General features: G+C 38.6%; 1 protein-coding gene across 19 annotated transcripts in view; it reads left to right on the top strand.

The window, feature by feature from the left end:
* pleca (plectin a) overlaps positions 1-12,578 on the top strand; it is a 122,613-nt gene that overhangs the window by 56,689 nt on the left and 53,346 nt on the right. For 2 of the 19 annotated variants that reach the window (XM_048202398.1, XM_048202396.1), the window contains exon 1: positions 4,908-5,426. The exons of 12 other annotated variants lie outside the window; for them this stretch is intronic. In XM_048202398.1, coding sequence (XP_048058355.1) covers positions 5,315-5,426 — 112 coding nt within the window. In that variant the 5' untranslated portion in view covers positions 4,908-5,314. Of the gene's footprint in view, positions 1-3,131; positions 3,229-4,907; positions 5,427-8,853; positions 12,296-12,578 lie in introns of those variants that run through there. 5 more of the 19 variants (XM_048202394.1, XM_048202393.1, XM_048202409.1 and 2 more) reach the window with 4 other exon arrangements.

Raw genomic sequence — 12,578 nt, 5'->3', positions numbered from 1 at the left:
AATGGATACACTTTTAGTTGTTATTTTCGTTTTGTTTTTGTGAACAAAAAGTATTCTCCTTGCTTCATAAAATTAAGGTCGAACCACTGCAGTCACATCGACAGTTATAACAATGTCTTTAATACCTTTCTGGACCTTGAAAGTGCTGATTATATTGCTGTATATGGAGTCATATACCTCTCAGATTTCATCAAAAATACTTCACTTTGTGTTCCAAAGATGAATGAAGGTCTTACGGGTGTGGAACGACATAAGGGTGAGTAATTAATGACAGAATTTGTGGGTGAACTAACCCTTTAAGTTACTAACAAGTAAAATCTCTGTTGCATTGGCTGTTGGAAATTGAATATATTTTCAATTTATATAAACAGAATATGTATACAGAAATGACTACAAAATCAAATATGTGTAAAGGACATGAACGTCTCAAGCAAAAGGCATGTAGCCCATTCCCTACAACTACTACAGCTGATTCAGCACACTATAGGAAAACTGGGGTATTCCTCTAATTAGCAGGGTTTTATGGAGTGCTGCTCTATTATTCTTTTCTTTTTTCATTTTTTTTTTTTACTCTGATAAAGTGAACATGTGCCATGTGTACTACTACAACACTGACTGTGGTTTCTTATTTAAGAAATGATATGATAAACAGGTTCAGCTGCACTGTTACTATAAATGAAGATCCCTCCCTTTCATTCATTCTTTTAGTATATGTGCCTCGGGCTTTACTATTCTGAGGAACTGAATGATGTGTAGCCAGTTTGTAAAGTTACATACAAACATCTGTGTTGGTTTATCATGGCATGAACTCAAATGTATCAGACTGCATAGGTTGAGATGACAGTATTACTATGAAAATTCAACCCTAGTCATTATTTAGTGTAAGCAATGGAACAAATTAGATGGCCTTAATATGGATAGGGTCAGGACTTTGTTGAGCTGGAATGCCTGCAGTGACTCAGAGGGAAAAGAGTGTCTCAGAAATGCAGTGTTCATATGCCAGATCTCTGACCTTTTGAGCTCAGCAGAAAAGGGGTCTACGATGCCCTTTTTAGAGCAAAGACCCCCATGTGGAGGTGCTTGTTTTTGCTTCTCTTTCCTCATGCACTTTGAAGTTGACTGCTTTCTTACATTTTAGTGACTTAGGCTTTGCATAAGAGTTTTGTTTTTTGAAATGGTTTTGGCTTTAACTTTTTGTGAAAGGAAATAATTTCAGGAATCAAGGACAGAAGCTGCTTTGTTGCATTTTTGAAAAACACAAAAGAGCCCGTGGCAAATCGATAATACCATAATTGAGGCAAAATGAGTGCTGGAATCCTCATGCCACTCTCAGACAGACAGGCGATTTATAAGCCCAGAAGGACAGGCGCCCACAGAGAAATATGAAAATGATGTGTTTTATGGGTTTCATAAAGTCTAAAGGGTGTGTTAGAGGACAGATCTATCTATCTATTCATCCATCCATCCATATCTCAAATTTGGCCCATTATAGACTTCATTCCATCATAGAATTATAGTGTCTTTTACATGTGCTTTAATATGTCTTTGAAGGTTTTTTTTTTTTTAAGAACTGTAAAGGTCTTGGCATCTTGGCTCAGTTTTAAACAGCACAAAGAGGCCATAGGTCATGGCACAGGATGGAGCCTACACCCCCCTCACAGGATAAGGACAGCTGCTCGACTCTATACTGCCACCTCCTGTTCATGTATCTACAGAAACTTTATATTTAAAGTTAAGACAGATCTTTAATTCGTAAATTATCATGGGGCTGAGATGCATTTACAGTCAGAGGCAGTGAACTATTTTAAAACAAACCATTCATCTTTTGCTCCAGAAGTTTCCTTTTCCCAGGCAGATAAATGACACAGAAAAAGTAAGAGATCTGAGACCAATTAACATCCATTCATTTTTTCCCCTCTCTCTCCTTTTGAAATGGGCAAGAAACATGCTTGCTTCTGTACTCTTGACGATCATATTAAGATGTTGCCAACTCAATCTTACCGAAAAACGTATTTCCAGCTTTAGCGCAGACTGCAGAGTGAAATAAAGACAAACGGGGTCAGAGAGACGAAAAGGAAACGCTGTCGTCCTTCAAGTCATTTCAGTTTAGTAAATCAGACTAATTGCTTTAAACAAGCTGTAATGGAGATTGATGATGGTAGTTCCTTCATGGAGGATCTGATCCAAAAGGGCCAAGGTAGGCAACATTTGCTTTGCATATTTAAAGGAACACTCGAATAAATGAATAATATAAAAAGCCTATTTTTTTTTTTATTAAATACGGGATTCTCATTCTGAAACTTGCTCTAATGTCCTTTCATTTCTTATGTTGACATTTGATTCTGACTACTTATCTTATAAGCTAAACACACATTATTCAGTTTATTGCAGTTTACATTGGCACACATCTGCATGCTAATGTTTTTTTTTTTTTTTTTAGATGTGTTGAAGGGCATTTCTTGAAAAGTAGATGTGGAGTTTCCTAATTGGTTGTTATCTGATGTCAGTTATATGTTTAAAAGCTACCCAAATCCAGTTGTATTCTAGGTTGTTAGCACCAACTGTATTTCTTTCCTGCAAGGCTTTAATATTTTGCTAAGTCCACTTTACGGATCCCTGCAGAATTTGAAACTCTTGAGGTTTTACTGCAAAAATCTATTTGACAAACCCCAGCAGACTTGAATTGCAGTTGTCTGGCAGTCCAGATTTGCAAAACCAGTAGTTGAGGTTCCCATTTATTTTCTAATTCTAGCAAATTTAGGGACGTCCCACTGCTTTATGACTTCAGAGGCATTACACAATGAGATCTTTGTTATATAGGCTGGTTTGCACCATAGACTTTTTTCCATATACTTCTTGAAAAAGTAAGAAAATAAATCCATTTGATATTTTTATACAGTTAAGTGTATAATGAACTTTACCACCGTTGCAGGGATGCAGATTTCCACAACGGAAAACATTTGGATTGAATAAAACCCATGGCCCTTTTTTTCTCTCTCTCGCTCTTTCTCTTATTCTCCCTCCCTGTTTCCTTCCCTGTTTTTCTCTTTTTTTTCCCCCCTTCTTCTGACTGTTGTACGCCCCTCTGGATTTGATCAGCATACAATGTCTTGAGGTCAGATGTGCTACATTAGCAGTTGGTGTCAGTATTTTGCTTGAGAAAGATAGAAGGGCCAATTTTGTTCAACATGAACCTCTGCTGCTGTTGCTGCCGATCTCGACCCGATGGTAGGTTGGAACTGAAGAACTTTTCTCATTATTTTTTTGGGCAATATTTGAAGCTGGGCATTGAAATGGACCCTTGTTCAGGGGGTCTTGCTTAAGCAATGGGCACGTTTTTGTCTGATATATAATTTATATTGCATAACTGCTACTCCTAATAATATTTTTTGTGTGTTCATAGCAATTTAATGTGACTGCAGATTTAAGTTAAGTGTATAGTGTTTAATTTTATTATTCATTATTCAGAGCTTTTTCAGTTCTGCTTGTGTCCATTGATACTGAGTATCTCACCTGCCATCCATCTCATGCTCGATGAATGGATGGCAGGTGAAATTGTACCACACTTAAAAGGAAGTGAGGTCAGAGTGTGGCCTGTAGAGGACGCCATTTTGGTTCTATCCATCAGCAGTTTCCAGTTTAGCCCAGTAAACTAGCCTAGATATAGGTGCAGACTGCACATGGGTGTGGTCTTGCAAGTTGCAACTAATCAAGATAATGTATTTCTATTCATAGTTAATGTCTCTGTCTGTCTATCTATCTATCTACAGTATGTCTGTCTGTTTGTCTGTGTCTTTCTCTTTCTCTGTTCTATTCTCAGTAACCTGGAAGATTATTCCTAGTAGGTTGTGTGTGTTGGCGTGTACGTTTTTACAAGCACAGCCGCGAGTGACGGGTATCTTGGGGGTGTTGCATACCTACATACCCGACCTGGATTCTCTTCTACTTTTAAACTCTTCCATCGTCTCATCTATGCATAGCATGAGTCCCGTTTAATGTGTCGCCGGCTCTATTTGTGGCGTCTTTATTAGGTAGTGTAGAACTTTAATGTCTGTGCCCCTCCCTGCTGCTTGGTCACATGGCAGTAGATCACAAAGATGGTCATTGTCACTGTTTTAAAACAGTGGTGCTTGTGCCAGTTTCATTTTAATGTCATTGCTTTGTACATTGTTCCAGTACTTTAATGTGATAATAGATCCATAATGTGGGTGTGTGTTAGTGTTTTATGACTTTGGGTGTGCCATGAACTATTTATTTGGAAACAAACATTCACAATAATATCCTTCACCACAGCACTTTAAGTACAAGAGTACTGCAATAGTGGATAACTGTGCTGTGGGTTCTGCATGTTTTCATGTTTTCAGTATTTCAATAGCTCTCTCCTGCAGAGGATAAAATAATATGTTGATTTTTCTTTGCTGTAGGAAGTCTAAGACATCTGTCTAGTCTGCTTGAAATTTTGTTGAGTTCCCGCTGTTTAGAAATGAGAACCTATTCACAGGGGCCTTTTAATTGCGGGGGCGTCTGGAAAGTTACAGCACATGGCTAAAGCTGGAAAACATATGGAAGTCATTTACTGCTGGAAGTACAGTGCAGTTACATAATGAATGAGAGAAACTGCAAAAATTCACTTTAATATGCTATATACAGTTATAAATTTCCACTAACACGAAATAAGACAAAATAGTTGATCTGTGTTAATCCAGTGCAAATTCTTTTCATATTGCAGACCAAAAAACCTTGGCACAAGACGTTATGTAATAGATACAGACTCTTATCGGCTGCCGAGAGCAAGCGACTGTGTGCGTATGAGTGTGCGTGCTCCTAAAAACAAACCTCACTCATGTATTATTAACTTGAGCTGGAGACTCAAGCCTGACTGGTGAGGAAAAAAAACTCCTACAATGGATTATAAGAGAACAACTGTAGTTGCCATGCTACATGATCTCTTCTGAATCATAAGACTGCAGAGAACAAACTGGAGTGAGCGAGCCTGCTTAAACGGAGCACAAAAACAAAAAGCATGCAAGCATTTAGCTATTGGTCAAGGCGAAAGTGGTTGTGAAAGGAGGGCGGGAGGTGGAGGAAGCTCAAATGCTTTTACCAGTGAACTAAGTCACGGACTGAGAGAGAGAGAGACGGAGAAAAAATAAAAAAGGACAGAAGGAGGGGGGGCAGCTGTCATTTAGAGCTCTCGTAGTTGGAGAAACTTTGTTGCTGGGTACATTTAAAGCCCCCCTGCTTCCTCCCCCCTCACCTTTCACCTCCAGCCTTGCTCCGGTGCGCGGAGCTCACAAACTCGATCCCAGGCCCGATGCCGGCAAACCCTTCTGGAACTGTGTTCCCAACCCTGGTGGTTTTGGGGCATGTGGCCACCTTGATAGCCGTGTGGAGATGGATGCAGCGAAGAAAGCGAGTCAGCGAAGGTAAGATGAAAACAATTTGACACGCTAAAAGCTAGAAAAAGTCACGTATCAGTGTTCTTGATAGTATCGGACAGCGCTTGTCCTGCGTGCTGTTGCTCTCTCTGTACACATGTGCTGCTCAATTTCTCTCTACACCTCCCTCTCTCTCTCTTTTTTTTTTCTCTGGTGTGTTGAAACTGTGGGGTTAACCCTTTAAGGTCTGGGCAGTGCAGAATGACGTTACAGCCTTTGATGTGTTGCAGATGCGTGCTGTTGCCTGTGGCGAAAAGCTCATTCATTTGAATCACTTTGTTTGGGTTTGATTCACAATTCTGGCAGGTGTTTGTAGTACAACCTGTATTTTGTTCTTTGGTTTAAGGGCCTTTTACTTGACATAATGCATCATTATTTTTATTTTTATGAATGTCTGTGCCCTACTACAAGTTGAAAAACATGTACAGTGTTTTTTTCCTGTATATTCAGAAGTGTCTTGCTGGTATGTCGAGAATGCAAATTGTTATTCTTAGTGTCTAGAAGGAGCCACCTGGTTTCAGTTGTCCTGACAGGGTTAGCCTAAGCCTAAGGTGTTTTACTGTAAGACATTATGAAAAAGCTGTTATCAGCTAGTCATCCTGTGAGGGCTGCAGGGACATTTTTCTGTATGCATGAAGGCAAAGCCCACACCTTAAACCTAACCTTCAAACCTGCCTTTTATCTGTCAGTCTATTTAAATAGATATAGGTGTGGAAAGGTGACCCGTGTCCACAGGCGTGTCCTCGGTTACTGTCAGACAGTAGTGCTTGGATCATTTTCTACCAACAGTAAATACTGACTTGGAAGCCATAATTTACATAATGTATGTTTATTTGTGCTGTTGAATGGCAATTATTTGCATAATAACGAAAAGTTCTAATAAAACATCTCTGTCACGTTAACAAGAACAAAACATTTTTCTCGGACGACCTTGCTTTGGTGTGTTGTTTTCATTGGCTCTGTTTTTGAAGTACCTCCCTGTTTTGTTCAGCAAAGGAAATGAATTTAATTCAATGTGTTTAAAATGGAATAAAAAAAAAAAAAAATAGTATGAATACTAGTGTAATGACAAATGCATGTTATTTTTTTGCAGACTTTTGACTCTAGTGTATATACCTCGTAAAACAGATGACTCGTTCGTTGATGGAATTAGTTTAATTGCATTTTCAGCATAATTCACTATTGTTCTGTTGTTACTTTGTCCATCGGGACTGGGTGTGGCCCTTGGGTGTTAGATATGTACTCAGGGCTTGTTTGACTGGTAAATGAAGGCTGTTGCGCTGGAGGACAGGTTACGTTGCGTTGAGACACCTGGCCAGCGTTCACTAGCTTTGCATTTTCCTGTGGTCTCGTCTTAGAGATAAACCTGAAACTCCAGTTTGTGTTGTGTAGCAAATTTTTTAGTAGATGCGCCTTGATTAAAAAACATCATCGTATGAATTGTTTTATTTCCTAATAGATATTTTACTGTAGCTATTTTAGTTTGAGTATTTTAGTTTAGTTAGTACTACTGTTCAAAAGTTTGGGGTCAGTAAGATTTTTTCCTTTATTCAGCAAGGAGGCATTAAACAGATAAAAAGTGACAGTAAAGACATTTATAACATTTCTGTTTCAAATTAATGCTGTTCTTTTACCCTTTCTATTCATCATAAGGGCTTTTCACACTGCGCTTAACCCCAGGTTATCATCATTCTAAACATCGCTTTTAACCCTGGAAAAAAAGGAACGTTTCACATTTGTAATTTAGAAGCAGGGGTTGCACCGCATTTTTTTTACCCGGGGTTATGAAACCCTGCACCGGAGCAGGGTTAGTACCACTTTTGTGGTGTTAACCTCGCATTGCGGTGCCAAACTTGTACAGTGTGAAATGATGTGGTATTAGAATGTTACAGCTAGATGCCTAGCAACAAACAACCAATCGCGTACTCCTATTTGCCTGCTTTGGACAGTCAAGGAAACACCGCACTTTGTATATAAACAGTAAATTCAGCGTTTGATTGGAAAAATGTCCAATACTGACAGAAAATGCGACGATTTGAGTGAAGAAGAGACTGTTTTATTCTTACCTTTATAGTCTGAAATGTCCATTCAGTATAAACTCGATAGTACAGTCGGCAATACGAGGATGTGCAACGCTGGAGCTAGCCTATGCAAACAGGTTGCGTGCTGCGTTTATCCAATCAGTGACACCGACACCGCAAATAAGCAAATTAAGCACGTTAACCCAGGGTTTAGGAATGTACAATGTGAAACGTCAGCTTATAAATACCTAGAATTAATTGTTAACCCCGGATAAATTATGAGCCATGTGAAACGTGAAGCAAGATAACCCAGGATTCCTTTTACCTGGGGTTTAGAATGACCCAGGGTTAACTATTTCATGCGTGAAAAGCCCCATCACAATTTCCTCTAAAACATTAATAATAATTAGAAATGTTTCCTAAGCACCAAACTAGCATATTAAAATAATTTTGAAAGGATCGTGAGACATTAAAGACTGGAGAGTAATGGAGTAAAATTCAGCAATGACATCACAAATAGAACATTTATTTTAAATTTAAGTATTGCACAATATTGCTTTTTTAATAAATAAATGCAGCTTTTAATATATTAATAATAAATCTTAAGGACCCTAAACTTTTGAGTGGTATAATGCATTTGTGCTCGAGCTATTGTTCAAACCCCAGTATGCCTTCCCTTTTCTGGGTATACTGACTCATTTGGGGTTTTATGAGGTGAATTGTGGTGACAGTGCTAGCGGTTGCTCTTCACTACAGAAGCAGGTGATAAGGATTACACAAAAGGTTATGTCAGTTTTAAGAGACTCGGTCGTATGCCAGTTGAAACGGGGCCGGCTGCGGTCTGTTTGATCACTGAAGGTCATTCAGTTGAGGTGAGTAGAGAGCACTGGCCATAGTAAAGGGTAGTTGTGTAAGGTTGAGTTTGAATGTCAGCTTGTGGCAAGTTTAAGGAAGGTTATGTTAGGAATTTACCATAGCTAGTTTAAATTAAGAACCTTCTTCCTCTGCAGAGAACGCAGTGCCACGACAGTTTACTTGTGATGTGCGTATCCTGGATACAACCAAAACACCCATCATCATACCCACGAGCAACATGAAGTTCTTGACTTGAGGCTTTAAAACACGTCAGCCATTAGATGTGTGCTCATTTGATCCATGAGCAAATATCACACCGCATATCCCTAGCATGATGGTGTAATAATACTTTAACCTTCATGTCCAGTTAATATAGTACTCTGTAAAATAAATTAAATATATATATATTAAAATTATTCTAGTTATGAGTGATTTGTCATTTAGACTAACTTTTCTGTCCCCTTGAATGATTTAAGATTTTAATTAAAATTATATTTTTATCACTGAAAAGGTTTTATCACTCAATTGCGTCTTACTTTGTCTACTCTTTAAACAGCATTATGGTAAAAATGCAGTTTTCCCCCCTCCGTTTGGCCTAAAACACTGTGTTCATGGTAATCCAGTTTGAAATGTTGACTACAAACACGGTTTTTCAGATTTTCCTTTAGGGGGTTTTCTCCATGTCTATGATTCTTTACAGCCTATAGCCACTGCCTAATACAACACGCTGGATCCTTCACTGGAAACCGAAAGTAACTCCCACTAAATGTTTACTCTTTGAATTCTTGACAAGTCGACACCATTATAAGTTTGCTAAGAAGTATTTTCTACTAAAGCAAGGAGGTATTTGACTCTGTTCAAGCGTATCCATAGTAAATTGGTGGGAGTAGCCCTGGATTGCAACATGACCAGTGCATTATGGGTGTTGAAGTTTTCCTTCCTATTTAGTGAAAGGGAAGACAACAGCCTTTTTCTATGTTTTCTTTATAGGTAGCACGGATTTCATTTTTTTTTTTCTTTTCACTTTTCTACTGCATAGGCAGCCAAGTCTTATTGAAAGCCCATTTTGCCAGTGATGAAGTACCCCTTTAACTTAATTTAAATGCAGAGTGCTAAAATCATGACAATTTTTGAAACCTTTGAAAAAAAGAGAGGAAGCGTTGCACATTTTTATTAGGAAACATTTCTTGAGCCCCTGCCCCTTTAATCAATATAAAGGCTAATAGTAAAGTACCCTTTCAGTTGTTTTGTGGTGCCCCCCGGAATGTGATTTCAACCGAATTTGTATGGTTCACCTCATACAAATTCAAATGAAATCACCACCTCATAACATAGTTATGTTTGCCCTTTAGATCAGGTTAAGATAATTGGGTTAATGTGGCTGAAACATCATATGAAAGGTGATTTCAAGATTTCAAGTTGGCAAGGGTGCTCTATAATGTATAAGGTAGAGATTAGACCTAACTAAACCTCATAAAGAAGAGATTGCGGAAGCTTATCATTTTATTATACACACAGTGTTTCAGTGCTTTTTATCGTACCAAGGAAGCCTTTAGGAGGGACTTGACATTTTTATGATGCCACACCTAGATAATATAGTTAGTTAGTATGAAGAATGTTTCCCTGAGCTTCACAAATATCAAAACAGTCAAATATCTTTCAGATATTTGTCAGTTACCCATATACTCTGATGATTAGATAACACATTCTTCTGAAGCACCATGTTTTGCTTAAAGTCAAACAGCAGGCAGAAAAACATTCAGGAACATTAATGTTCAATAGATCTGTATGAAATTGGATAAAAGTCTTGTATTGGTGGAAAAATCTGGCACATCTGGGTGATCATCTGCCTACCTTATGTTGCATGTTCATCCCAGTGCGAGATAGATTGGAGATTTACCATTTAGGACATTTAGAAGGCTATATGCAGTTTTGTAGTCCAAATGTTTTAGGTGGAATAACAAGTCTGGTATGTGAAAACCAAACATGATGTATTTTAAAAGTAACTGCAAGATTGTAGTGTGTGAATTGTAAGATAGTACTGTGTGAATTCCTGAGGTAAATGGCTGTTTGTACACAAAACCAGAGATGCTCATAGTCCTGTTGTAGATGCATTGCGGTATAGTGAGTCAGATTTTCTGAATGCGTCAACTATGAAGAATTCCCTCAAATGAAGTTCTTATGTTGAATGACTCACAAACATCACAAATCGTCTTCGTGATTCAGAAAGCTTTTGGTTTAAGTCAAAGTCTGTTTTGTTACCCACCCCATTCATCTGTTTTCATTAAATGCATGAATTATATAATTTATTCTTACTGGCTTTTATAAGTCAAGTCTCTTTGTATAACATAGCTCTTCAGATCACAACATATATTTCAATGAAGATTTAAAGAAAATAATGGTATATATCTACAGTGAGGATGCTAGAGAGGAAAGAAGAAATTCCCTAAGGTGAGATTGTTCTTTTGTGAGCAGTTTGAATGCTGTGAATTGGAAGTGTAGTTGGGGTAAAATCTGAATTCATGTTTCTATTGAGCATGAGCTCATCTCACAACCATATCGCCAGCTCAACGCGTCCCACCTGTACTGACACCGCCTTTGTTTGCATCCCTATTCAAATATTGAATTACCTGCACTCCAACAGAGTCTTTGAACATCAGTCACACTACCTCACAAAGTAAAACACATTTCGTTTTGAAAATCCTTAGTGAACGAAAAACTAAATATAGCAGCATTAAAAAGCTCTCCATTTTCCAAATCATTTTTAGTTTCATTATGTATTGCTTCTTAAATTGTATTGCTGTGTATCTCTGCTCAAGGCACTTTGGTTCAACTTTGTTGTTTGTAAAAGCGATTTATGATAACTAAGATTGGGTTCAACTATTTGCGTGCAATCTTAAATTGTGCAACAGATCCTGCTTCTACATATCAGGACATTTTCCTGATGAATTTATGACTTGACACCTGTTGCCTAACATCCGTATATCACCAGTGTTGGAATTACACAAGACTTTTATGAGGAATTTCTGTATTTCCGGAGCCCTCAGGTTCTTTTCGCGTTACCAAAAGACTATTTTGGCGCCTTTATAGCACACTGTACATAACCGTCTACTATGTTAAATGCTTTTTAAACAGTGAAATGTGTAACAAAGTGATAATTTGTAGCTTTCAGTCCGACACTGAATGAAAATCGCTCGAGAGGCGTACTGTTGCCATAGTTACCTCCTCTACGAACTTGACTTTGGTTAGTGAGCGATTATTAGTTACTAAAACGTCGAGATTGCTTATAGTTTTAAAGCAGCCAAATTAATTTACCTTAACTATAATTAGTAACCTGGTAATATAATCGGTATGTTTTATGATATTCTTATCTTAGCCCAGCAATAACTGCTTTGGAAAGTTAAACTGCTTGAATGTGTTTCCAATTAGATAAACAATCTTTTTCTCCTTTCACACGTTGTTTCAGGATGTGTTACGAATTATATGGGAAAAGACGAATGAATTCTAAATGTTTTAGAAAAAAAAGGAAAGAAAATGAAAAAACATTCCCTTCATCAGTAACAGCGGCGAAAAGCCCATATGGGAGGAATCACATTTCAATGGCAGTCCGGGAGAAGAGTTTGTCCCGGAGCTCGAGCAGAATGAGCGCAGCTTCAAACACATTGCGATGGGTTGGGCTAGTATTGAGGTGAAGCTTTCACTGCTTTTCCAGTGAGACGCCCCTTCGTTTTTCAGTCCCAAAAACAAATGAATCCAAACGTGTGCGGCTGATACAGAGTTTGGGGAACTAAACTAAACCGCAGAGGGAGCGCAACAGTTTATCCTCTGTGAACATGGCTGGCGCGGGTGACATGTCCGCGGCAGCTGCGCCGTGTCTCGCTATATTCAGCCTGGATGTGATTTACGGACGCGGGAACTATATTCACGAGATGAGCTGCGGTGAAGTCGGACCGCATTTATACAGCCGCATGTGCTGCGCAGGTAGGTGCTGAAGCTACTGAGGCACCGATTTTGGCCGAATGCATCAGGCGAATAGGAGGAGTTCGATCGAGGGGGGCGATAACTGTCTGTGAGGGTGCGCGCGCGCATGTGTTGTTTAGTTAAGGGTGGGGGAAAAGGGGTGTTGTGTAGTTAACCTGTTTTGTGCCAGTGTTATAAACATTCTTATATACTGTCCTGCATGTTAGGGAACTCAATATGTTAATTTTTGTGTGTGTGTGTGTGTGTGTGTGTGTATGTGTGTGGTTCGATGACATTACGCTCA

This window comes from Megalobrama amblycephala, linkage group LG9, assembly GCF_018812025.1.
Source record: "Megalobrama amblycephala isolate DHTTF-2021 linkage group LG9, ASM1881202v1, whole genome shotgun sequence".
Classification (NCBI taxonomy): domain Eukaryota; kingdom Metazoa; phylum Chordata; class Actinopteri; order Cypriniformes; family Xenocyprididae; genus Megalobrama; species Megalobrama amblycephala.
The sequence above is the reverse complement of the archived record's forward strand: the minus strand, read 5'-3'. Positions and strand labels throughout refer to the sequence as shown.